Here is a 27,315-nt window from a genome sequence, read left to right on the forward strand (position 1 = left end):
AATTGCATTAATATAACAATGTCTATATAAAATTAACCCTTTCTTTTATAACCAGGAGAAGCCCAATTTGGTTCGGATGTCTAATTATGGGTTGAGAGGCGCCATGTTCACCGTGACCCTGTTTCAGTATCCAGAGTGTGAAAACATGAATACTCTTCACTTGGCTTCAACCTTGCAGCAAAAGACACCCTGAGTATAGAATTTGCAACATCCTTCAACTTGAATGCCTTAAGCCAACCCACTAGCCAAGTATGCGGATCCATTGTGGCATATAAAAAAAGTAGCCCCTTGATTCATTTGGTTCAATAATCAGATTACTCGCTTGGAAGCCGATCTAGCCAAACATATATACCCAAAATATTAAGTTTGACCTTTGGTGGTTACATCTACCTAAAGCAAAACATTTACTACATTCATGTTCTGATACCATTTATCGGCAACAAAGATAAATTGTATAAAATTAAACTATACATTTTAAACGTCTCAAAAACAATCTGGTATATTGATAAATTTCTTTCAACATTTTAGCTTTTTTACTGAAATATTACATTTTTTTAACGAGATAAATTGACTTTGTTGGTGGCCTCGATAACTTCAAGGCTGAGTTTCTCACCATGTGTGTGTGTGCCTAAACTTCTGTGGCACAGCAAAACCTGGATTGTTATATATCAAGAGTTTTTTGTAACAGAAATAAAAGAAATGCTGGTATATATATGTGATTGAGGTTTGTGCTAGCAGTTGACAGTCTTGTCACAATGTTAAATGGTGGTCCCTTCTACTTCCATATCCACAGGAACATGTGTAAAGAAATGAAATTAGTAACCCCCAAAAAAGAAAAAAAAATCCAGAGGCTTTCTTTGTCTTTGACGTTTCCCAGCAAAGACGTAAACAGCGACGGTTAAACACAAATTTTATACAATATCACGGTATTGCTATGGAGTAAGGCACCATCACCACCCAAGCATACCAATTGAAGAAGAATAAATAGACACCCCCTTCTCCACCAACACTAAATTGAGCAAGTACCCTACAAAAAATACTTCATTCTGTCATCTCTCCTCATTGCATTGTACACTGCTTGAACCTGGACAAAAATACCCAACAAGGCACAAAGTTGGAAACAAGATTTTCATTCATCTATTTAGTGACATTGATATGAATGAATGAAAACTGGTGCACCTGTATGTACTCACACACACACACACAGACCTGTTCACTTGATGCCACTTGGACAGGTCCAATTTTAACAGAGATATATTTCCCTCTAGCAGATAATTTTTGTCTCACGTGGCCCTGCTCATGGAGATAAAATACCAATCAGTTTTCAAATCTCTCAAAATGGAATCTGTTCCAAAGCAAGAGATCACTAACAATATTTACATGCTAATCATAGCAACAAGATGTGAAAATACATCAAATATAAACCTATGCGAACCTTGCCCCAATTTATCTAATGTCAAGCTCAAGGCAGAATCAACGATCCCTGACATTCCATTCATGAACTTAGGCTGCCTTTGATTGCATCGAGTCTGAGATCCGAGGCAAATTTGACATACAAGGATAATAGGACTGTACACCTCAGATACACTGATCTCTAGCCCAAACCTCTTCCTCCGCCCCCCCCCCCCCCCATCTTGGGGCCAAAGACCTGTGTATATTGGGGGGAAATGAGGACCTCAAAGCCACCCTTTGACATCCCTCATTTGCAAAGAGGTCTTGATTGGTGTCGGCCCCATGCATATCAGACCTTATTCAAACGCCTCATTTATTCCTTGTTGCTAAACATCTCCACTCCTACAATTTGTTGGGAGTGCCTAAATATCCATGCTAGATTAGAAATTTTATGAGTAAAGGGAACAGGATACACATGCAAGTTATCAAATTAATATAGTCATCACCTTGAAGCATTTAGTAGATGACAGAGAAACACTAGTAATAGTAACAGCATCATAGTCACCAATATACAGGTCGCCTGATCATTAAGGACTTTCTTCTGCTTGAAACAAAGACACGCCCATGCAGGCAAAAGGGAGGGGAAGGGAAGAAGGCACCCGGATGCATGCCTGGGGGGCTGTTCGGCGTAAATGTAATGAACACTTTTCTCATCCCTCTATTTTCTCCAAATGAAGTTGCTATATTTAATCCGGAATATTGTTGGTGAATGCTGAAATCACATAAAGGATTGTCATGAAGGATGGCTATATTCTGCAGAATGAAGGCCAAGAGAGTACCTGGAATGTGTATCAGATACAGAAGCATCCTTCGTGACAACAGTAGGAGGGTCAGTCTAATAAGCATCCAGCAATCTTCAGTTGTCATAATTCCAACTTTTTTTCCATTTACATTTATCATCCATTAAAACATACAGTCTGCCATCTAATTAAAACACACCCCCACGTATTCTAGCTTATGGTTGTCTTGAAGATCACATGTAGCTAATTTTTCCAGGTATAGTATAGTGTATATATATATATATTGTAACCGAAATACCCAGCAAGGGTATTTTGGTCTTTTCACTGTAATAGGCGTCAGTCCATTAGGGGTTGACAACCCTTTTTCACCTTTTTATTTTTTGTTTTTTACTGTTGGAGCTGCTCCCAACAGTCATAAATATGACCGTTGGGAGCAGCCCAACAGCCATATTGGCTGCCCCCTTTAGCCTCTTGTATTATAAATAGGCCTCATGGCCTTTGTATTATTTCATCTCTTTTTCAAGAGAGTTTTCTATGCAATATACTTTCCCAATTGACCCTTGTGTGGGTGGTGTGATTATTCAATCAAGTGTTCCCACTTGATTGAGGTGTGTGTTCTTGCAAATTCATCGGATTCGATCCACTTCATTACAACTCCAACCAACTTCCTCACAATAACATGTGGATAAGTGCTTAAATAGGAAGCTTAAGCAATCAATTGCCATAATATTGTACTCCATATATAGATTCCCTTGACAGATTGACCTGAAGGGAGGTGAATTAGTCTTTACTTTTTCTTCTTCAAAAATGCAACATGTCCAAGGCAGCTCGCTAAAACAAAGGAAATATAAAACTTTTAGCAATTGTGTGTTTTAGGAAAGATCAGAAGCTGAGTTGACATTGATGGATCCATTACATGTGCATGTTTTGAACAAGGAACAAACTTTAAAGCATAAGAATGGAAAATTGGAGACCAAAGAGAAGTCCAAGGTGCACCTTGTCTTTCTACTGGTGCTTTGTTGATAGGAAAATCCTTGTCCAAATCCTCTCTTTAACTGTATGGTTATAAATATGCTTACCCACTTTTGTGTAGCTTATGAAAATTTTGTATGCATTCATTCTATTAAAACTTCACCTTTCAAAGCTGACAAAGATGATGGCAATGAATATGAAACACGCCCCAAGCACAGATACATCTTATGCATACAACCTTCAGTGCATCAGATAACAACAATAAGTTCCAAGCATTTCTTCCATTGGAAAAGACAACCAGACATGAAATTATCATGGATTAAAAAGATAAAAGAGAGTTTCTACCACAATTGACATGGGGTATGATTATTAAAGCCATTATAGGAAAGACATGATAAGATCAAGCAGCAGTCCATTCATGCATACACATAGCTTTGCATTATGGATACTAATGAAGCAAGGTTTTGCAACAATATCCAATACTAAATGGGAAAACAACAAATACAACAACAACAACAACAACAACTACGCCTTCATCCCAAAACAATTGGGGTCAGCGATATGAACCAAAAAAGAAATTCATTTTGGGTCTTCCACATGAATCCTTTTCCTCCAATCATTTCTATCCAACGCCATGTCCTCGGTGAGGTTCAAAGCATTCATATCCTTTCCTATCATCTCCATCCAAGTCTTCCTAGGCCTACCCCGACCTCTTTTAACTAATATATTTTCCCATTTCTCCAACCTTCTAACTGGAGCATCATTAGGCCTTCGCCGAATATGTCCAAACCACCGTAAACGATTCTCTCGCATCTTATTTTCAATGGGTGCAACACCTACCTTCTTACGTATCTCTTCGTTCCGAATCTTATCTTTTATTGTATTTCCACACATCCATCTAAGCATCCGCATCTCAGCTACACTCATTTTTTGAATATGATGTCTCTTGGCAGCCCAACATTCCGTACCATATAGTAAAGCGGGTCTAATAGTCGTCCTATAAAACTTTCCCTTCAACCGCAATGGCATTCTACGATCGCACAGCACTCCAGTAGCACTTTTCCATTTCATCCACCCAACCTTTATCCTATGATTTACATCTCCATCAATTTCTCCATACTTTTGAATGATGGACCCCAAATATTTGAAATAATCATTCACCGGTATATCTTGCTCACCAAGCTTCACTACACTCCCATCACTACTTCGTTGCTTAATAAAATTTACATGAACTAGAAAAGATGTACAAAGTACAAACCTCAGGGATTGGATGTTGAAGTACTGATTCAACAGCTATAACCATAGCTTGGACAAAATCATCCCCTCCAGTACCAATTGCTGTAAATCCTCTAACTGTTGGATATGAGTTCACCTGCAGAAGAAAAGAAAAAAGACTCACTCTGGGCACAATAGCTTAACAATATTTATGAGTTTTCTAAAGAATTTTCTGGAGAATATTGAAAACTATCACAAAATTATTGCAATAAATATATTTTAGCAACATTTTCAGTTTACTACGTTGGGCTTTTTTATCTAAGTAATTGAAAACATTGCAATATTTGGTGACCATGATTGATAGTTGATACATATGGAGGCACTATATTCACAGGATTCAACTCACCCAAATCCCAATAATGCATCAAATTTTTAATTCTCAAATCTAGATACTAGGTATTGGATTGAGGCACATTTTGCATCATATAAAATTGGCATATAATACACACCCACACACATGGGAACATGCACAATGTGAGGACTGAGGACTTTCGAGGAGGGTAACCCGTCCCAATACTACTCTCACCCAAGCATGCTTAACTTTAGAGTTTCAGTGGGGTCCATTGCATATGTCCTCTCATGTGAGATGAGTGAAAAATTGGTAATAAAAAGATTATTCCAAAATTATTTGCAAACATATTAGTTTAGAACTCAGACATGTATGGTTTGAATGCCCACATGACAAACATATCTAAAACTAATAAAAAGTGTCATGATGAAACAGCTGGGAGCGTGAATAAACCTCATGAATGATATAGCAATAACTTAAAATCAGCCATTCTAGGAAAATATCATAACTGAGCTGATGGGAGCATGAATAAACCTCATGATTGATGTACCACTGATAGTGGAAATAAAATGTATGACCCAGAGTTACTGGAAGCTTCTTAAATAGGTAGGAAGACCGTTTCCCGGAAGCTCGCTTTGGAAGCAGGATACTCCTCACTTCCGAAACTTGATGAGAATCTTGATTCTCCCACGCTTCTACTAGGCCTTCCACATGCTTTATTTTTTCCTCTTATATGTTTTCCCACTCTACTTTTCATGTTTTTTTATGTGTTTTCTCTCACACTTCACACTCACTTCCATGTGCTTTCTCTAAATTGCCAGTCATCTTTTTTAGATTTTCTTAAAAATTTAATTCTTACACTAAAAAATCATGAAATTTAAGAAGTCACTTTTATTTTCGTTTTTATTTGCATTTCATTTTGATTCCCATTCAATTCTTATATTTTTTTTTTATTTCTCGCTTCCCGTTTCATATACATTTTTAAATGCATCCCTTCTTGCTTCCGCTTCTCATATCATTTTCCGCTTTCGCTTCCTAGTCAGAAAACCTACTATGACCTTCATGGTCAAGTAGGAGTGATTATAAGCCATTATGAGCAAATGTTATGATTGGAATAGCCACTAAGAGCGTAAATACACTCACGATAAGAGTGCCACACATAGTGGTGGAAAAACTCAATTGCTAATGTTATGATGGAATGATCACTGGAAGCACGAATACCCTCATACTTTGCAATTCCTCTTCATTTTCATTTGGATTTAAATCCCTCTCTCTCTCATACTTGCACACTTGCCATCATTAAAAATTGAAGCAGAAAACAAGTATGGACATTCCACTCCATTAGGCACCTTCAAAGCTCTAGTAGCCAAAATTTAAACCCACCCATCATATTCTGGCAGCAAACAACATAATAATTAGCAAAAGAACTCTTAGACACGTCTGCTTAGCAATAAATATCCTCATGTTTTTCATTGACTCCCTTTAACCTTTGTTTTCTCACTGATTATATTTCCCTCTTCTTTTAATCTTTGCATGTGCTTTTCTTACAAATGCCAAGCAAAGTAATCAAAAACTTGATGGCATATTTATACTGATAAAATGACACTTTATTTTCTCTCCATGCAGAATGGAAGCCAAGGTTAATATGTAGAAGATATAAGCTTCTCAGTTCTCAAGTGATGTGAGATGACATACAATAGAAAATCTTAAAACACATCAAAGAAGTGATCTTATGATAAACACAATCCAATGTTTTGCCACCAAAAGACTTATGTTTTAGAGTAACCACCCACAATAAGCTCTTACTATTTCTTTATAATCACCAGGACCGAACAATGGGGTGCATAACCTGAATGGTTTTGTGCATCCAGCCTTGGACTTAACTTTTGGGCCTGAGATTGATTGACCTAGGCCTAGGCCAGCCTGATAAATAACCATGAGCTTTTTTCTTTTGGTCCAATAACACATGTCTGGCCTGACTTAATTTACGATACGGGCCAACCTCGATAAGCAGATCATCCCAAACACTTAATTACCCATCCAGGCCAACCATGATAGGCAGCGGAACCCAAACACTTAATTACCTATCCAGGCCAACCTTGATAGGTAGCCCAACCCAAACATCACAAATACAACCATTCTACTAAATTTTCAATACAACCAAGTTCAATGGAATGAGTGTCATCTAGCTTAAATTTCCACTGCCAAAGCAACAGCTCAGGAAAAGAGTCATTCCTTCTTACGACACCCTTTCTGAGAATGAGATTGTGGAAGATGGCAGCTTGGTGATGAAAATTGCCTAACAAGAAACATAAGATGAGCCACTTTTGGAATCTGAGCTCCAAAAAAATGATAAACAATAGTAATGGTCTAAAGTAGTCACCAGTAGTCCTGCTCCTTTATAGCATTATAACATCTCTACACAATGAAAACATATCCAATTACATCAATGCAGCACTAACATACACCATTATGATCAAATATCTAGCTTTTATAGATATACTGCAACAGTTATCTGTATTTCTGGAAATATTCATACCACATCCCTATTATTGGGCGGGAGACTAGAAGAACCAATTCGGATTGCAAAGAGACAAAATATAAGAGACTAGCATCGGAAAATGGGTGGCCCCATGATGTATTATTTCAGGTTTGGCTGTAGACTATCAGGCTCAATTTTAGTCATGACAGAAAACCCATGATCAATATACCATGACCACCACAGTTCAAATGATCCTACCCAAGATAGGAGGGTTCTCTGGGCACTTAACAACCTGCAGTCCCTGAGTGCACCATGGTTATTATGGGTTCATATACTACATGTTTTTCAAACATACTTGGACATAGGTGCACTAAATTATCAAAATAATATAATAATAGTAGTAGTAGTAGCAGCAGCAGCAATAATAGTGCAAGCATAGTTATCAAAAGTCCATTTGAACATGGGTTCCAATAAATGTTCGAAATTCAGTAAAAAAGAAAAGACATTTAAAAACAATGAAGCTTTAGTATTTTTTATAAAATTAGAACTCCCATAGGGGTTGAATTTCCACAAATCTCGAGTGCAACCCACCGAGTCTCAGGTTAAATACAATGGCAACTATTCCCCAGCTTAGTTATTAAACCTAGAAAAAAGGGAAAGAAAACCCTTGTATAGATATTATTTGCAGAATATTTTGCAAGTCATTATTTCATGTTAATTTTTTTGTTGTATCATTTTGAATTTAAAGCAAATTAATCCAATATTCATTCTTTAGTGAATTTTTACACTATGTATTCCTGTGTGTGGAACTAAACAACTTAAAACTTTTTTTCTATGACATCGCTAAGAGAGAAGATAAACAGTATGCGTGCATGTATCTTGCTCCCTCTCCCTCTCCCTCTCTCAAACTGCCTCATACTGAAATCAGCAAATCTACAGTATCTGGTGAATTAAAGTTCAGAACAACTTTATACTGTACGATGAAGAAGAAACTTACTTATTAAGCTATTTGAAGAAAAGATGAACTATGAAGAATCTGAAGACTTCGAATAATACCTTTTGGTCCAAAACTAACCATTCATCAGTTGAATCATCCGTCACTGTGCCCCCAATAACAATATTTGTGGTCTGTGCGACCCTTCCTTCTGCCTTTGAAACCTCTACAATCAACCAAAGCCAAGGTCAAATCCACCAAATGGTCCAAATATGGGGGAAACTGAAAAAAAATTCCCATAAAACGATTGCAACGAAGCAAATTCTGGCACCCACCAACAAAAACAACCTTCTACGTGACCCACAAAAATCACCTTAACAGCATAGTTCGGCCACACGATACCTCTACGAAAAAAGTACCAATATCCATTTTGAGCAAAATGGAAAAAACACAAATTCATCTCTAAACTCGCATAATTAGCACAAGTTCAGCTCGTCCAAACCAAAAACCATAAATCCAACAACACCAACGACCAGAATTCAATCCAAAGTGCTACAAAACTATAAGAAAGGATCAAACCAATACCATATATCACAATGAATGAATCAGAAACACAATAATCTCATCCACCCACAAATGACAACAAAAAAATATAACAAAATCGAATTAATCAAGCAGTTACAACGCTCAAAAGAGAAAATCCGGCCATCATGTCAAAATATTATATTCTTTCAGAATTTCATCATATAACCCAAACCCAGATCAACATTCTATCAGAATTTCATCATACCGGATATGGCTTTGAGAATGGCTTCTTGTGGGGGACCTTGGTCGTCCTGAGACGAAGAGACAGACGAGTTGTCTTCAGCAGAGCATCAAAGACGAGACGTGCGAAGGGTCCTGGAGGCAACTCTGAGCGGTTTAGACGTAGGTGTTCGAGCCAACGACCTCAGATTGGTGATGGATGATGTTCGAGAAGGAAGTACGGTCCATGTGGCATCTTGGGAGAGGAACAGGGAGCGTAGACTGATAGCACACGCCATGTTGGATTTTTCCTTATTGCTTCTTTGAGATGGTATTTGGGGCCTTTGGAAGGTGGAAAGAGACTATACGGCTCGGGATTCCCTGGTGGTAGGATGTCCGCCTTCCATCTCTCTCTCGTGGAAACTAGAGAAAAGGTGGGCAGAGTAGTAGAAATTAATAAATAACAATATCGAGTGGAAAAGTGATCTTTTTATTTGATTTTGTGAATCAGGTTCTTTTATTTGATTTTTATTATAATCGCTACTATCTGATTTGATTTCTACTATAAATCGCTACTCTCTTATCTAATTTGTACTGTAAATCACTATTTTCTGATTTGTTTTTTACTGTAAATTGTTATTCTCTGATCTGATTTCTATTGTAAATCGATACTCTCTGATTTGATTTCTACTGTAAATCGCTACTCTCTGATCTGATTTTTATTATAAATCGCTACTCTCTGATTTGATTTCTACTATAAATCGCTAGTCTCTAATTTGACTTCTATTGTAAATCATTATTCTCTTACTTGATTTTTATTGTAAATCGCTACTTTCTAATTTTATTTTTATTGTAAATTGTTACTCTCTTATCTGATTTTTATTGTAAATCATCATTCTACTCAGTTTGACATTGTCCTCATTTTCTCTGATGTAAATTGTTATTCTTTGTCTACTTAGTTCGACGTTTGCACCCTCGTATCATGATGAACAATAGACAGAATGTTGATTTTTTTTATAGTTCAACTATTTCTCACAAACGAACGATGACAAAGGGTGTTCCGACGATAATAGATGACAACGACAATAAAGAGTGCTCTGACGACAACAGACGATGACAAATGGTGCTCCGACGACAACAGACGATGACAAATGGTGCTCCGACGACAACAGACGGCAACTAAGGGTGCTCCAACGACAACAGACGACGGTAAATGGTGCGTCGTCAATCGAAGTTCCTGTTACAAGAGATGGTGCATCGCCAAAGGGTGATCTAGAACGTTTAGAGTGACATATTGCGAGGAGCTCCTGTTAAAGCAGATGAGTTAACTCCTTACGGCGAAAACGATGATGATTTTAATCATTTTTTTGTGAGAAGATATTTTTGTCCTTTACTCGAGAAAGAGTACTTAAGTCTTTGCAAACGCACCAGACTCTAATGCTAAGTGATGCTGACACACGGGAAAATGAGTCCCACGTGCTTACATATGATCAAACTCTTCAAGAGCTGATCCCTCTAAAATCAAGTACATAGATCACATCTGTGCAGACAGAATTTAAAAAAAAAAATAAAAAAAGTTCAAAAACCCATTTATTAGCACCAATTGGGTTTAGCATGGGTCCATTACTCTCTCTCTCTCTCTCTCTCTCTCTCTCTATATATATATATATATATATATATATATATATATATATATAAAGGAAGGTGAACAGTTCAACCAAAAGAAAGTCCAAAACCTATAAGGATGATGGAATGGCTCTCTTTCTCGAGTGCTTAAACATTTCATCAATCTGACTTCATATATTTGTTATTTATCATTTATTTAGTAAAAATATGTTTTACACAAAGACTTTATGACTTATCAATATATTTTTTGAAACATGAAAATTTGATGGCACACAATACATTTAAAACTTTACAATTCAAAGTATTGTGAGCCGTTGATTTTTAGCGCTTTAAAAAAATATTTTTAAACATTGAGAATTCATAATCCAAAACATGTCTCTCACTAAATGAATGATAAAAATTCAATATATAAAGTTTGATCTTTTAAAAAATAATATATAAAGTCTGATCGATAAAAAACTTGATCATTAGAGAAAGAGCGTTGACCGATTGTAGATTTTGGACCTTTATTTGGTTGGTCACTCTCCCATTATATATATATATATATTAGTTGTCTACCACTTTTCTAGTCTGACATCTGGGCTTTTGATTTTCAAATCATTTCTACAATGTATATATCGGTCATGTAGCTATTACCTACATCTTTTTTTTCCCAAAACACTAACCTTATACATGTGCCATGTTTAGATTAGTGAGAATCGGCTCTTAGATGGTCTGATTACTACAGAAGTTACATTTTTATAAGGTTTAAAAAATCAATGGCTTACAATGTGGGATACTTTTCTGGGTTATAAAGTCATGTTTTATAATAAAAAAACCATTATCCAAAAGTCGTTTCCCACTACTTTGAGCATGTTGAATCCATCCACAAAGTCAGATTTGGTTAAAAACAACCCACCTCAAGATCGAGAGGCGTTTGTATGTAACGGCATCATTACCAAATTATATTCCTATATATAAAATGCGTGAGAGAGAGAGAGTTAGTTGTATGTTTTGTTTAGTGAGAATCATCTGATGGAACAACCAATTCAGACACGTAGGCAGATGTTCTAACACAATGTGACTTGCACTAACTGCTCCTGCCTTAGGAGCGGAGCCCCCCCCCCCATCGGTCAGGTAGGCAGGTTTTTTAAAGGCTTCAAAATTCAACAACTCACAGTGTATGATGTTTTGTTTAAGATACGTAGAATTGTATTATATATTGTAGATAAACAAGATGCAAAGGAGGATCTCTAGTATTTGGACCATGCTGAACCCATCTATGTTGTCTATGCTTATGATTTCTTGAAGAGCCGTGACCAAATACCAACAGTATATGAGAGAGAGAGAGAGAGAGAGAGAGAGAGATTGGAGAGTCCAATGTACTAAGCAAGAACATGGTGTTGGGAGCCTGAGCAAGAAAAGGCTGATGGCATACCTGGCATGTCGATTTGAAAACAGCCGGTAAGTGAACCTTAATCCGGTGGCTCTGAGATATTCTACTCCTCCGTCAGTCGCAGCCCTTTCACATGGGTCTCTCATCAACAGTTCCTTTTATAGCATTAGTAGTAACAGTTACTTAATTGTTTTCTTCCAAATTCGTGGGGTAATGTGAGTAACGCCCACATCAAGTGAGTGACTCAAACATGAGCCATGGGTTACACCAAATATCACTACACTTGTGTTCTATAATCGACCAACAAGAAGACGTCTTTAGTTAATTCACTGGGGGGGGGGGGGCATCAACATCAAACTAGCTATAAACCAATCAAAACTAAAATAAACTAAGTTTAGTTACAAAGGAAGTAACAATAGAAAGATGAAAGAAAACAAAAGTTGGTTCCTTGATGTATGTGTTCCAATTCCAATATAACAAAAGCATAACCATGCAACAATTTATAAAAAATAATAATAACAATAAAATAAGAATTAACAATGAAGGGAAGATACCACTTAGGGATGCCTTCATTCATTCTAATCTTTATTCCCCACAAAATATGGTAATTACAATGGGGATTTGGGAAACGGGGGGTGAAGGAGGATGTTGCTTGAGACATTGGGCTTCTTCGCTCTCTAAGTCCCTCTTATGTGAAAAAAGAGTATGGTCCAACCAAATTCAAGAGGACGCTTCCTTTGCTTTTTTCTTACAACCTTGTGGGAGTTGAAGGGTCTTCCTTGAGACAAAGAGCGATAATGAAGGAGACAATATCTAGCACTCGGACTGAATAACTTTAAAGGTACTCAGCCGCTCAAAATGTGACACGTGTCCATCCACCACCACGCTCTCCATGTGTTTTTTTTTTAACAGTATTTTAGTGATGTTAACGGGTGGAATCTAGGCATTTCTGAGTTTGACATAATCAATTCTGACCTAATCGAATTCAGAGTCAGATGGAAGCAGATAAAATCGAATCCAGATCCAAGTATCTTAAATCCTGAGATTTACACATAATCGGATTCGGGTACTAGTTTGAAATGCAAAACTCGATACCAAAACCAAATCTGATTATTAATAGGATCCAAATTTGGCTAACAAATCCAACTAATCAGATTTGGATTTGGGTCCGGCGTCAAGGGCGTAGCTAGGGAAGGGCAGGACTGGGCTGTAGCGCCTTCCGAAACAGTTAATTTTTTTTGTTTTTTTTTTAAAGCCCAGTCCTAGCCCAGCCCTGATTCCATATGAAATAGATTTTTATCCATTTTTGTAGCCCAGTCCAGTCCTAGCCCTGCCCTGACTGCAGCAAATAGTTTGATTTGTCCATATGAAATAGATTTTTATTAATAATTGTAGCCATTTTTTTTTATCTCAAAAAAAAAATTCGGGGTGCTGCCCCCGAACCCCCGACTATCGCACAAATAATTTTTTTTTCCCTACACCACTGTTTGCCCCCCTCCCCCCCCCCCTCACATGAATCCTAGCTACACCCCTGTCCAGCGTTGATACCCCGACAATATCTTTTGCTGAAAGGCACTGAATGGTTCTGAGATTTTTCAGACACAAACACTAACAGATGGAAGAGTTCCATTTTCATGAAATTCAATGCTAGATTTTCTAATAATCACTAGATAGCTCATCTTCAACTCTAGATCTCGTATCCTCTTGAATAAGAAGATTTCAGAAATTTACCTAAAATGATAAAATCTATCTTCAACTCTAGGTTTTATAACTATGGTTTGCATCGTACTTAGCCTCGTTACAATCACCCAATCGTTCCTCCAGCACCCGGAGTCGGTGGTCTGCCACTGCTCCAAGGAGGTGTGCACCTCTTGCACAGTGGGCCTGCCTGCCATTGATTCTGGCTCTGATACTATATATTATTCACGGCCAGGGGAAGCGTGCTCAGAGAGAGAGAGAGAGCAATTAGAAGAGGAAGTAGCCTCCTAAGTAAAAGCCAATTTCTTAGTTAATTTGAAAATTTCCTCATATTTACAATTAATATGGGTTATGGAACCGAGTCCTACGGATCCTCTGACCTGCTCCAACAGGAAAGACTCCTAAGCACTTGGCATTCATATATGCCTTATGAAATTGCTTGGCATACTAGGGACTAGTTTGATTTTTTTTCCCTTTTGGATTATCATCTCTTTATGTTTTTTAATAGAATTAGGGTTGGATATTCCTGCCATGTTGACTGACCAAAGGGTTGCTAAGCTGAAATCTTGAGATACGTTCCTAGTTGGTCCCATAGGCACCACCACCATCTTCTATGTTTAAACCAGCTTGTTCACAGGGGTTAACGGTTGCAATAATTCTTTGTATCTTATTATTGCAAACGATACAAAGAATTATTGGTTAACAGTTGGTCCCATAACCATGATAAAAGTAATAATAAAAAAAAACGATCTCCAACAAATAGATGTACTGTTTTTAAGTAGTTTTTTTTTAGTCATCCTTTGCTGCACCTATTTTAAATAATTGTTGACTGCACACTAACTGTCTGATAAAATGCACAATAGAACAAGATCATAGCAAACCCAACTGCTTGATAAATTTCTCAAATTTATGTTGTATTTGTAGCCATATTTCTATTTAAAACTGATACCAGTTGCTTGATAAATGTCTGAAACCCAGCTGCTATTTAGTGTACATATTTCATATCATAATCTAATAAAAAGTTTCTGCTGCATTTGTTTGTCTTATTGGTGACTGCACCTATGTATCTTATTGATAGTTACCTTCAATTTTCTAACTTGTGGAATTGTGTTGCTTTCACTTAGAAGAATCAAACATTAAAATTGCATAGATAAGATTCAAGAAAACAGTGGGCAAAAGGTGCTGCCTTGCCAAAGCTGCACCTGACAATGCGTGTCATTGTTCCACTCATGAACTTAGGAGCACGCCCAGAAAATTTTGGTAGAAAGCCGAACAGCTATGCCACAATAAGAACCACTCGGTTCATGAACTGCACATCCCTTTGTCTTTTGCATGTTTTGAAACGTAATTATTTATATCTACAATATTTTTTTGTCAAAATAAAAAATTTAATCATTTAGCCACGACCATCAATGTATATGATACACTGTTTGGGAATGAGTACGTGAGAAAGGAACTATAAAATCCATAGTTCTTCAACATGAATTTGGTAAATCCTTAGATGAAATTTTGATATTGCTCCCAAACAAGTAGATGGAAAGTGTCAAATCTACCGAATTTGTGGATTTAATAGCTGATATTGCTCCCAAACAAGTAGATAGCAAGTGTCAAATCTACAGAATTTGTGGATTTAATAGCTCTCACCCTAGCTACCACCGCCAGACAGTTTGCAAACATAGCCTACCATAAGAAGACAACCTCAAACCCCCTTTCCCTCGCTCTCCAACAACTGCTTCTCCTTTCACCACTGCATCGTCAGCAACCCTATCAATCAATCCCCAAAAAACTGTTATGCAACCAAATAGATGAAAAAGGACATGATCAATCATAAGCCAGGAAGAAGAGGAAAAGAAAGATTTGTTCAGTTAGGAGGAATATTGGAGAAAGAAAAAAGAACCTGGGTGATGAAATTGCCTGAGATGCATAGGAGTGGTGTTGCGTCTGCATCCACTCTTGTTTTGCCAACTACCTCTCCAGGAGGGAGTTGTGTTCTTGTGTTGGGGATGGAGTTGTGTTGCCAACTCCAGCCCCAACGCAGTGATTTGGCTAACACTAAAGCTCCCAAACATCCAAAGGCTAGAATGGAAGCCACAACACAACACCATAATTGTGGTTTCAATGTTTGGGAACATAGCCAAACAGGTTTCCTCATCATCCAAAAAATTAAAAACAGACCAAATGCTTTATGGCAAAAACTTATGTCCCACTTTTGTTAAGTAAAAGTTCTTAACACTAGATTTGTTTTCAAAGGAGCTGTCATCCACAACACATTTGCTGATTGACCTCAACTAAGAATGAAAGAACTTCCATTGAAGTGGTCCTCATTCCAAATATAATTACAGGCGACCTTGCCAAATCTCTTAATAAAATCGAGGTCTATGAATCCAAAGTTTATACTGTTTCTCTAATTCAAAATGGATTTCTCATTTATGGATCGCCTTGAGTCTCTTGCATTTGTTCATCAGCACTATATAATTAAGTTGCTAACAGAATGATCGTACTGTATAGATTCTTAAAACGAGCCAAAGATTTGGTGGTGCACAAAGAGCTACGTTATTGTTTTTTTTGCATAAGCAAGACCTATGTTATCATTAGATTTTCTTACTTGATCTGTATGGCAAAAAAACACCTTTGGGTGTGTTAGATTGCCACTATCTGAATGATGAGCTTTTTAAGCATGAATCTGAGATCGGGGGATCTCAGACATGACCACATACCCTCTCCCAGAGAAAAAATCATTTGGGCCACAGATTCAGAATTTGTAAAGGGTTTTTGGGGAACCACCCCCCACCCCTTTTGGCTGAAGGTCCGATATGGCGTGAGCCCACATCGGATAAAATCTCAAACCACAAAGCGGTCATATTCAATCACAGCCTTTAAAAATGTAATACTTGTTCAAATGTGTGAGAGGATTGCAGTGATACACGAGAAAGATCAGTCAACCATAAGCACCAGATCTACCAATCAAACCAACAGCACTAGTTTCATGTCAAGCAAAACCATACCAAAACTAGCAAGAAATGGCACCAACACAGGGACATGATGCCCATTTCAAGGCCCATATTTCTTTTATCATTAAAAACAGGTGATAAAGTATTTGTTATTCATAAGAAAATTGAATCTAAACAACTCCGACATAAAGTTCTGCAAAGTAGCTAACATGTGGATAAGGCATAGGAACCACAGGGGATGCTGATTTGTTCAATCTATATGCCTAACTTCCAACCAAAAAGCATTGCTTCCGTTGGGAGGAATTTAGTAGAAACATGCAAAGTTACCTTCAGATGAAGATCTTGGGGATGGCACTGGCTTTTTATCTGGGCGGCGGTGGCGGCGGTGCAGGGGGCATATGTGATTTCGCCATACCAACCCATGCAACAATACCAACTGCAAGGATGACCCACCCTAATATATCATACTTCAGATCGCTGCTTTTCTTCTTTTTTGCACCCTGCAGAGAAAATGAATATTAGAGAGACAGGAAGGACAGTGTAGCATTGTGTTTTAGTTTACAGCCAACTTGAACTGAAACACATGATACTTCTCGGTGAAGAGCATCTTACATAACCAGCAGCACCATTGGGGCCTGACAGCCAATTTGAACATATACATGCAATGTATTTCTCAGTGGCTGTGTAATTTTAGAATAGCAGCAGCATGGAAGTTAAGGGGACAAAGCAGGCCTGACCTAATTCTGAGCTAGGCACATCCCAATCCAACCTAATCAGATCCAGGCTAATCATATTCACATTCAGCATGACTGTGCAAGCCTTTTAAGTGAACCAAGCCTGATCAAGTTTGTCCCATTTTTGTTTTATCATTTTTAATTTTAAAAAAGGATAAACTCGGGTAATAGATAATTGGGGCTTAAGAAACATCTACCAGATTAACTGTAGTGTTATTTTCCTTCCTTTTTTCACTTGTAAAAGGATAGACTGGTTAGAGATCATTTCTGGTACAGGTACACAAAATGAAACTAATGTGCTTGTAACATTCATATATCAAGCTAAAACTCATGCCACATATCCTTAACTGGCAGGAATAACACGAGATGGCCTGTTGACTGCATACAATCATCAAGCTTTTGAAACTAGAATCCCATGCTTTTGTTAGGAAATCACCAAAAAAAAAAGTACTAAGAATTTGGTAACACCTCAATTATCACTAGTGGTCCAACTCAATGGATACCAGATGCACTGCATTCAGAGCATCTAAACGACTTTCATGATTGAAACCTAAAAACAAAGCAATTAATAGCTTGTATGAGATCAAAGAGTGGTTAAGTGACATGGCTAAGTACCATAGCCAATCATATGACAGCATTGCATGGGGCTCACAGTTACAGAGTGTAGGCCCCACATGAAATGCTGTCATGTGATTGGCTATGGCACTTAGCCATGGCACATAGCCGCTCCCTGGATCCCTGATAATTAACAGCTAGAAGCCTAGAACCTACCCTATAAAATAGCAAATAGTTCCACAAACAGCCTTTCATGGAGTTGTGTCCCACATAGTAGTACATCTCTCTTATTAAAGTTGCATAGAGCACGCCTGCTAGAACCACAATAGCATCCACTTGAATGGCACGAGTTGCAGTTTATACACAGAGGTTGTACAATCCCAGACTTCAGCAAATGGGGGACATACAATCTGCCTAAGCCTCACCAAATTCCAAAACTATTTACATGCTTGAATGAGACTATGGACAAGGACACGGAAGTATCCAATCACATGGAGTCCACACTAAGATGAAAGCAATGTTTATGCTATTCATAAGGGGCATGTCACAAGCAATGCAGGCCACAGATCAACTTGAATGCATCAACAGATTCAACACTAGCATTTCCAAGAGATCTTGCCAATCACAGACACTACAAGGAGGCTAATGCCGCATTCAAAAGTGGCAGCTCCAGCGTCCCATATAGATGACAATGAATCCCATCATCTGACATAGGAAGGGACCCATCCTACATTCAATCCTAGCCATCCAACCAATGGCTAGGATTAGTCCACATTCCCACCAGGATGTGGACTAATCCTAGCTGTCCAAATGCATCAGTTGGACAGCTATGATCAACACAGATACTCTGACATATAATGTCAGATGCTTTTTTAATAGAGATGTGGCCTTATCACATAGGGACTGCAAGATCAACTTCGATGGCCAACAGCTAATGACATGCAAACTCTGTGCACAATTAGATTCACTAAATTTACAAGGACCATTAACCAGAAAAATTAGACTACATTTTTAGCCTTTGACCTGAATAAGTATGTGGACAAGGTATAGGACCAACATGACAACTTAAGCAGTTGAAGAGACTTCATTTGAAGTCCCTCAAAAAGTCAATTCCAAGGAGTCCCATCATCTTCTCTCCTCTTAGAATGTGTGAGAGAACTTGTCAAACCAGCAAGCTCTGAGAACTAAAACCTTTGATTGTATATGTCAAAAAAGAATATGTTTAACATTCAAATCTGTGCATAAGTTCCTCCTTGTGTCTTTTTTACTAGCACTTCTGCAAGAATGGTTATGTGAGCCAATAGAAGCTCCACGCTGCTAGACTCTAGGCATATACAGCTCAATGCTTAACCTCAGTAAAGCACCCCATCATATCGTAACAGAAACCCATTAACCTACAAACCGGGCTACTGCATGTGTTCTTAATGAATGCAAGATGTATGAAATCTATAAAGTATGAAGACACTCTTTTTTCAGTCATTACAATTTTGTTTGGAAAAGAAGCCTTGTAAAAACTTTACCTTCATATTTGACGATACAGAGGCACTTGCAGCAGCATCTTGCTGGTGTTGCACCTGCCTGTGGACCTCTAGATGCAATTCAGGAGCCTAAAGGGGAAAACAAATCCTCTCAATTAGTTGATCACAGGCCAAAACATGAACTTTTTCATTGTTATGATTAAATTGCCCACAAATATGCATTTAAACTGCCATTGTTTTAAGCTTTTAACCATCAACAGAACAAAAAATAATTTATCTAGTCATATAAAACCGAATATAATTTGGAAAGGAGGACCTTGACCAAGCAAGCTCTATGAAACACATATTTTCAGTGGAAAGTACTTTACCGCTCAGAAAGTTGGACAAGTGGAAATATGCTAGTTAACAAACAACAGCAACAAGCACAAAAGGGTAAATAAATACAAGATTTCAAACATCTTAATTTCTTGGCAGAAGCTCAATGACAGAGGTACACCATCGTTATATCTTCCTTATATTCTTTAGTAGTCCGCAGGGCAGTTTTGTCACATGTCAAACATTTTTTTCGTTATTTATGTATCATCTGGGCATGAGATGTATTTTTTTATATTTTATCATTATTAGTTATAATCTAAAACAAGACCCCGACCACAAGATTAGAGGCCACAAATCATTGAGCCTGACATACACCTTGGACTTTCGTAACATATAGAAAAAGGAAGAAAAAAGTTCACCTCAAGATAAATATACAAGGTTGTTTTCTGTTGTATAATATCCTGACTTTTTTAATGAGTTGGTAGTTTGTACAGAAAAACAGATAAAAGCATTAAAAACATGTTCATTACTAAAGCTTTACTTCCCAGGATTATAGCAATGCACATGGTAAAACACTCTCAGACTATGCACCAAAAGCATGTGCCACACTCTCCCAAGGTGGCCACTTCACCATTATACTGCAATAGGCAAGACCACACCATAACAAATAACATGTTGCATGGGAAAAGATAAGAATTTCAAAAAAGAAAAAAAGAAAGGCCCACAAGCAAGCCAAGTATTCACATATTGGTCGCATATGTGCTTTAAAATGATGAACAGTGCCAGAAATATGTTGTTGCTGTTTCATGAAAAAATAATTCAAGACAAACTCATTAATACCTCTTTACAAGTATTGTAATTTTAGAAGCCAGCACACCATGAAAAAGGATATTGTAGACATTAATGATTTGCCGCAAAATAATCCCAATTGAACTAACAAAAGTAGCTTGCAAATGTGATGATAACTAAACAGCAAGAAGATGTACCTTGGCAGTCAACTCCAGAGACTTCAGATAAATCTCGTTGTCTGGATCCTACAAAAGTAAAAAAAGTTGAGATCAACTAACAAAAAGCCTAAAAAGTACTAGCTGTAGTAGGCCTTGATCATGAAGATCAAATCAATTAGCATTCAGATTTCACTATAAGTCTATAACTTGACCTTAGTTATCAAAGGCGGAGCCTAGGCGGGCTAGGAAACCTAGGTGCAGCCCCACCGCTTGAGCTTTCGGGTTTGGGCAGTGGGGCCCTTTTTTACCGCCTAGATCGCCTAGGCTCCTACCGACTTGGCATGGGACAGTTATGTCTCCTTTTTTTAACTTTGTTGACCAGGTTTGGACTTGTCCAAACCTGGTCAACTGCTCTCTCTCTCTCTCTCTCTCTCTCTCTCTCTCACACACACACACACACAGTTTGTTGCAATGAAGAGAAGGTATGGCTCTCTCTCTCTGTTTGTTCATTTTTCTCCTCCTCCTCCTCCTCCTCTTCTTTTCTTTTTTCCTTTTTTTCTTCTTCTTCCTGTTTTTCCTTCCTTTTCCTTTTTTATATTTCGGTTTATATTTTCAGTATATATATATATATATAGAGAGAGAGAGAGAGAGAGATTTGTATGTGTGTGTGCAATTCATGTATAATTTGTTTTCTAGTTGACAGTTTCTAAGTTTTATATATGAGTGGCCAAGTGAAGATGAGACAGTCTTTGAAGATGACACTTCGCTTACATGATCTCTTGTTGATAAGGCACCTGGAGCGTCGAGGCATAGGGGGGCCCAAAAACTTGTGCTACACAAGGTATAAGGAACAAAAGATCAAAAAAATGAAAGGTGTCAAGGATGGAAGAAGAAGAGAAAGAAGCTAGTTCTGCAGAAACTGAAAAAGAAGACCATTATATTTATGAAAATGATTCAAATGATGCTAATGGACTTGCAAGTTCATCATCTAAGGATTAGATTTATTAGAGAGGAAAGTGGAGACTTTTGGATTAGCTTGCTTGTTGATTCATGCCTTTTTTATTTTGTAAACTTATCAGGGTTCTTTGACCCTTTTAGATATATCATTTTGGATTTGACTATTTTAGACTTGTTATTGTAAACTTATTGGTGTTCTTTAACCCTTACCCTTTAGACATATATCAGTTTGGATTTGTCTATTTTACACATATATTACATAATGCATGTTTTTTTGTTGAATGTGTTATATATTTGCAAATATATATTTGAATGTGTTGCATATTTGTCATGGTGGGTCGTCATCATGTTTTGTATGTTGAATGTGCAACCCCACTGCCTTTGACAACTAAGTTGCTTGCTTGCTATGTTATCGCGACACGACACTTTGTACCCATGTCGACACGGGTACTAGTAACTGGACACAACATTTGTCGTGTCCTATATTATATTATATATTATATTTTCAATATATAATATATTTTTTAAGTATATAATATATTTTTTTAATATATAATATATATTTTCAATATATATTTTAGATATATAATATATATTTTTCAGTATATATTTAGTCGTGTCCCCATACCTACATTTTTTGGAATTGTTGTGTTATACCCTCCTTACCCGTACCCAGGTGACATAGCTTGCCTGATTTTATTTTTATTAGTTAAGTTTATTATGTGTGTGTAGATTTATTGTCGAATATATTTTTATTTGGTGGTTAATTGATTATGTATTATTTTAGATTTTTTTATGTCGCCTTCACGTTCATTCGTAGAGAGGATCATGCATGACAATATTGCAAAAGCATTGATAATAAACCACAGTCATTGCGATGTGTATTTTATGGTGCTATTATTAGAAGTGGAATGCATAGATTTAAGCAGCATATTGCAAGTTGTCGTCAATTTGTACATTCATGTTATTCTCCATCAATTTTTGCCACTTTTCGTGTTGATGTTGTTGAACTAGAAGAAATTGAAAGAAGAAGAATATTGCAACAATGCAAAGAAGAAGGAATCTCAATTATTGTTCCATATTCCGAAAATGATGATGATGACCCACCATGGCAAACTCGATTAACTTCACTTGCCAAAAAAAGGTGCCAATATGAAAAGATGGTGGCACGATAGTTGGATGCAACAATGAAGATTTTTTGTACTAATTCTTGGCTTCTATAGTTTAGTTTTAGGATCTTTATAGTTTAGAGATTACGATTAGCATATGAGACATTGGTTAAATGTGATGTTTTTAGTTAACCTATGACATTTTAGTATGACTTTAATGTGAATTTAATATTGTTAAGCCTTTAATTGTGTTTAAATTATTTAGTTGACTTTTATTTACATTGTCAGTTGCATGGTTTGTTTATTCAATTGTTCATTTATTCATATTTTTCTATTGCTTATTTTATGTTTGTTAATTTTTTTATACATGATTTTATTTTTTGTATATTGTTTATTCACATTGTTAGTTGTATGGCTTGTTTATTCAATTATTCACTTTTTCTTAATTTGTTTTGAGTAGGTCTTTTAATATAATTGTTTTACAGTGTTCGACGATGTGTTTTGTCTATTGCTTATTATTGATTGATTTTATGTTGTATACATGTTTGTTATTAATTTTAGCAATTTTTTTACATATTTTGTGTATTTTTAAAAAAAAATTAATTGGAGTACCGACTAGTCCGCCTAGTCCCCGACTAGTCTTTTAGGGGCTTACCACCTAGGCAATGCCTACCGCCTTTGACAACTAAGAACCTAACATGCATGATACACAGAATATCTGGTTGCACTAAAACATTGACTGCAGTAAATTTAGATTTTATCTCAACTGGTTAAAAATAGCTCATAGTTGTTGTGTAGCCATTTTCCCAAGAACAAAGAGGTTATAACCATTGGTCACACTGCGGAAATCCACATCCCAACCTTGAGACCCTTGGTAAATGCAGATCTTCTAGGTTGATATCATTGGCCTAACCCATGATTGCCACCCAACAAAAAACAGCAGCAGAAAAAAATAATAATAATAATAAGGGGCAGAAAAGGATTCAAAAACATCCACTGAGCAAATATAACCTTTGCTTAACCAACAAAATTGAATCAAACACCAACTACCAAGAAAATAGAAATTGATTGCCAATTAGTTTCAGTAGTTAAATGCAAGTGTTGGATAAGTCACAAACATCAAAGTGTGAAGCCCATTTTCAAAAGCAGAAGCAACATTATAAAAACCAAACTTTCAACTAAGAATTCAATTTCTACAAGCTAAATTTTTCATATACATGCAGATTAAGAATTGTCTTCATAAGCCAAAGTTGTAAACTGCCTAGCATGTGACACAAACTTGTAGAAGAATAATGAAAAGTACACAAAAAGCAGTGAATTCCACAACAACTATCAATGCCAAGATACCTCTTTGACTGCCTGCTGAAAATATTGAGTCGCCTTCTTGAAATAGATCATTGCAACATCATGCTCCGGAGTAAGAAACGCATGGGAAGTGTGACCATTTCCTAAGCACCATAATGTATCATGCTTTCTTGGATTGACTTCCAACGCCTTCTCAAGTTTTGAAATAGCATCTAGTTCAAAAAGTGGCAAATTCTTCGGGTCAGAGTTAATAAAGATCACTCTTCTAAATAAAGACTCGTCTGGACCCAAGCTATGGAACAAATCTTATATATGCTATCCATCAAAATTATGTTCAATTAGATATTATTAGTAAGTCAATGCCTTTAAGACAAACACATTAAACTCTCATCAAGAAATGTTAAGACAAAAGTTTTCTGCTTAAAACTTTAAAAAAATAAAATCCAGAATGGGCACAACATAAGAATAAAGCAAGTAAAATGGATACCTCTACCAAGCCCCCATATCTGTGTCACACCCGTATAAGTATTGGGTACTCCAGGATACAGGTCATCGAGGTTTCGAACTTAACTCAACCCATTTTGCCCATCATATGATCCAATCAACGTATAACCTATGCTTGACATCGACAGTGTCTACTATTACTATATATTTGTTGATCATTATTTGTTAGTTAAATATATACTTTTGGCATGCTTTAGACTTCAAGTAAATAATTAACAATCCATGACTTCATGTCCAATGTGCCTTTGAAATTGTAGCATAATTGTACACTTTTTCAGGTATGTCTGTATGTATATCCATTCTTTTTAAAAACTTTTGTATCATATACTTAATAACTGTGTCGTACCCCATACCTGCACCCATATCAATGTGACATGGGGAACACAAAATGGTCACAAGGTGGAATACAGATGAAAAGGTCACATAACAAAAATAATAAAGAGGAGGTTCCTAAACTGAATAAAACTGCACAGAACAGACTTGATGGTAACATTTTAGAGATTCATGTAAGCAAAAGAATATGACCTTCAAGATTCTACTCAGGAAAAAAAAGGAATATGACTTTCAAGAACATTCACCAACACTGCATCAAAGAGTGACAAAACAAAACTCAAAAGCAAGCTCTCTCTCTCTCTCTCTCTCTCTCTCTCTCTCTCTCTCTCTCTCTCTCTCTCTCTCTCTCTCTCTCTCTCTCTCTCTCTCTCTCTCTCTCTCTCTCTCTCTCTCTCTCTCTCTCTCTCTCTATATATATATATATATATATATATATATATGTGTGTGTGTGTGTGTGTGTGTGTGTGTGTGTGTGTGTGTGTGTGTGCGTACAGTTTTATGTACCTTTCGTGCAGTTATTGCTAAGTCTACGATATGTCTAGACTCATTAACATCATATCCTTGCTTGAGACATACTCATGTTGGCTATTAAGCGCGATTCAAAAGAAAATAGATAACTGATTTTGGATGAATCATGTATTAGCAACTTGAGTGATTTTTTAGTGTGTGTGAATCCAGAATGCAGAGATACGTGCTGTTAGAACCAGTATTCTGGAACCTACAGAATTAGCAACCATAAACATTCATATGCATTCAACAACTAAATAAATTGTTACACAAAAATAGATTCCAGACCCAACTGAGCTCTTGAGTATATACTATGTACACATTCAACGAGTTCACTAGTTATTTATTACATGAACTGAATTACCCCTCCAGGAAACATACATATACATATATATTATATACAATATATATATAGACACACACACACAAAGCAGAGTGATACCTTCAATCATCTTGACACAACCATCGCCTTGCTGGAATTGTGATAATTCCAATAGTGCACCTCCCCATCTAGTCAAATTCTATTGACAAAAACAGCAACAATTATAAGTCCAACTCGTCTCAGCACGTACTATGGATCAAGAACTTTGTTCTTTAACCCTTTTTAGCATGTATTCACAGCTTACTGAAAATGGGCTTTGTGGTTTTATTTAACGATACATGTTTGTTATTTTCCCAGGAATGTGGATGCCATATATCAAGAGACAACTCCATTCTAATGAAATTGGCTTTTGATTCTGTGGACCTGGAAGTGCCATCAATAAAGCCCAAAAAAAAAAACATCCATATTCCACCAATAGAAACTAAATAAAGAGAATGAGAGGTGAAGGGAAATTCATTGATAAGAATGCCCTTTTTCTTGCTTTCTTGTAGAATGCAGAAGCTACTGTCGAATTGAATCACAATCTAAATGTACATCAACAACAGCCAATTCAAGTGTGTTGACAGCACATGGACACGCAGTGAAACAAAACGAAGCTTGCGAATGAAACACTGAATGCAATTGCAACAATACATATTTCACGCATTCACCATCCTTGTAATCAAATTAAAGCAACAAAAATCTCCACGATCAATAGCATGCATAAAAACAGCAAAAGAGCGTAGATGATTCGTGCTGCTTGTTTAGCATTAGGCACTCTGATCACTGAACCGAGCTCGCAATGCCCACCAGTCAGCTACTAACTTGCATAGACAACAAGTCGTCCATGACCACCATCCAAATACAACCAAATTTTTGTGGGGGCAAAAAAAAACACAAAGAGGAAAATAATGAACCTAAAGACAGGATTACAAGTACTAGGGCTCATCAATAGTGAACAGGACGATAACGCTTGCTCTATAGTGCGCCTAAAATCATTACCAACAATAATGAACGATAAAGAAAGGCCTCAATTAAGCGTTCCTGGTTTCCAAGGCTCGCTTCCTCCAAAAAAAACGGGTAGAAATCGAGATTCTTCGTTGTTTGAGAATGACCAACAAGTGAAAAAGAACCGAATCATCAAAAACTTATACAAGGAAGAAGATGGTAGGAAGAGAACGCGAGAGAGAGAGAGATGGGGTTAGCTTACATCGGCGTCGAGGGGATCCTTGGCGTAGTTCAGTTCTGCAGTCTTCCTCGCGGCTTCGAAGAAGAAAAGGCGATCCAATTCGTTGGTGGGGATGGGAATACCGTCCATCTCTCTCTCTCTCTCTCTCTCTCTCTCTCTAGGGCACTGGCAAAGCGAGGGAGAAGAGAAAGGTTTCCTTAGGACGGACAGATTTTAAGAGAGAGAGAGATAGAGAGGTGGCGTGCGGCACGCGTGTTGCATCTTTGGACCGCCCCCGAGGTCCAACCCGTGCACCCCAAGCAAGGGTTCCCAGAGTTGATACCATGGGCTTCGGCATGAGGTGGTATAGATCCGAACCGGTTTTCTGGACCATGTCTGTGTGGTTTGGTTGGTTTAAACTTTAAACCCACCCGAGTTGATAACATGGGCTTACCGGGTCGGATCAACGTGGAAGAAAATACTAAGAAAATAAATAGTTTCCAG

At 37.2% G+C, this 27,315-nt stretch overlaps 2 protein-coding genes across 2 annotated transcripts; both read right to left on the bottom strand.

The window, feature by feature from the left end:
• Nucleotides 1-576: 576 nt before the first annotated feature.
• On the bottom strand, nucleotides 577-11,938 carry LOC149811459 (uncharacterized). Its single transcript, XM_089993886.1, has 6 exons — nucleotides 11,932-11,938; nucleotides 8,935-9,006; nucleotides 8,267-8,370; nucleotides 4,423-4,536; nucleotides 1,210-1,293; nucleotides 577-1,084 (listed from the first exon to the last, which is right to left on the bottom strand). Exons 1-6 carry the CDS (start codon nucleotides 11,936-11,938, stop codon nucleotides 1,028-1,030), a joined length of 438 nt encoding a protein of 145 aa, XP_089850012.1. The 3' UTR covers nucleotides 577-1,027.
• Nucleotides 11,939-14,953: 3,015 nt separating this feature from the next.
• Nucleotides 14,954-26,996, bottom strand: LOC149811460 (mitochondrial import receptor subunit TOM20-like). Its single transcript, XM_089993095.1, has 7 exons — nucleotides 26,854-26,996; nucleotides 25,725-25,803; nucleotides 23,981-24,150; nucleotides 20,607-20,654; nucleotides 19,348-19,434; nucleotides 16,866-17,038; nucleotides 14,954-15,351 (listed from the first exon to the last, which is right to left on the bottom strand). The coding sequence occupies exons 1-6, from the start codon at nucleotides 26,959-26,961 to the stop codon at nucleotides 16,901-16,903; spliced, it is 630 nt and encodes a 209-aa protein (XP_089849221.1). The 5' UTR covers nucleotides 26,962-26,996; the 3' UTR covers nucleotides 14,954-15,351; nucleotides 16,866-16,900.
• Nucleotides 26,997-27,315: the final 319 nt, after the last annotated feature.

The sequence above is a fragment of the Nuphar pumila genome, chromosome 17 (assembly GCF_984573655.1).
Source record: "Nuphar pumila chromosome 17, dmNupPumi1.hap1.1, whole genome shotgun sequence".
Classification (NCBI taxonomy): Eukaryota; Viridiplantae; Streptophyta; class Magnoliopsida; order Nymphaeales; family Nymphaeaceae; genus Nuphar; species Nuphar pumila.

What these genes read in the sequence shown, in the direction of transcription:
- LOC149811459 (XM_089993886.1), bottom strand. An exon ending in GGTTAGTTTTGGACCAAAAG is followed by an intron (nt 4,537 to 8,266) that starts GTATTATTCGAA and finishes TTTCTTCTGCAG; the next exon opens with GTGAACTCATATCCAACAGT. An exon ending in AAGTGGCATCAAGTGAACAG is followed by an intron (nt 1,085 to 1,209) that starts GTCTGTGTGTGT and finishes ATTTTTGTCCAG; the next exon opens with GTTCAAGCAGTGTACAATGC.
- LOC149811460 (XM_089993095.1), bottom strand. Translation starts at nt 26,961, where the DNA reads ATGGACGGTATTCCCATCCCCACCAACGAATTGGATCGCCTTTTCTTC. An exon ending in CTCTGGAGTTGACTGCCAAG is followed by an intron (nt 19,435 to 20,606) that starts GTACATCTTCTT and finishes TTTCCCCTTTAG; the next exon opens with GCTCCTGAATTGCATCTAGA. An exon ending in CTGTATCGTCAAATATGAAG is followed by an intron (nt 17,039 to 19,347) that starts GTAAAGTTTTTA and finishes TTTTCTCTGCAG; the next exon opens with GGTGCAAAAAAGAAGAAAAG.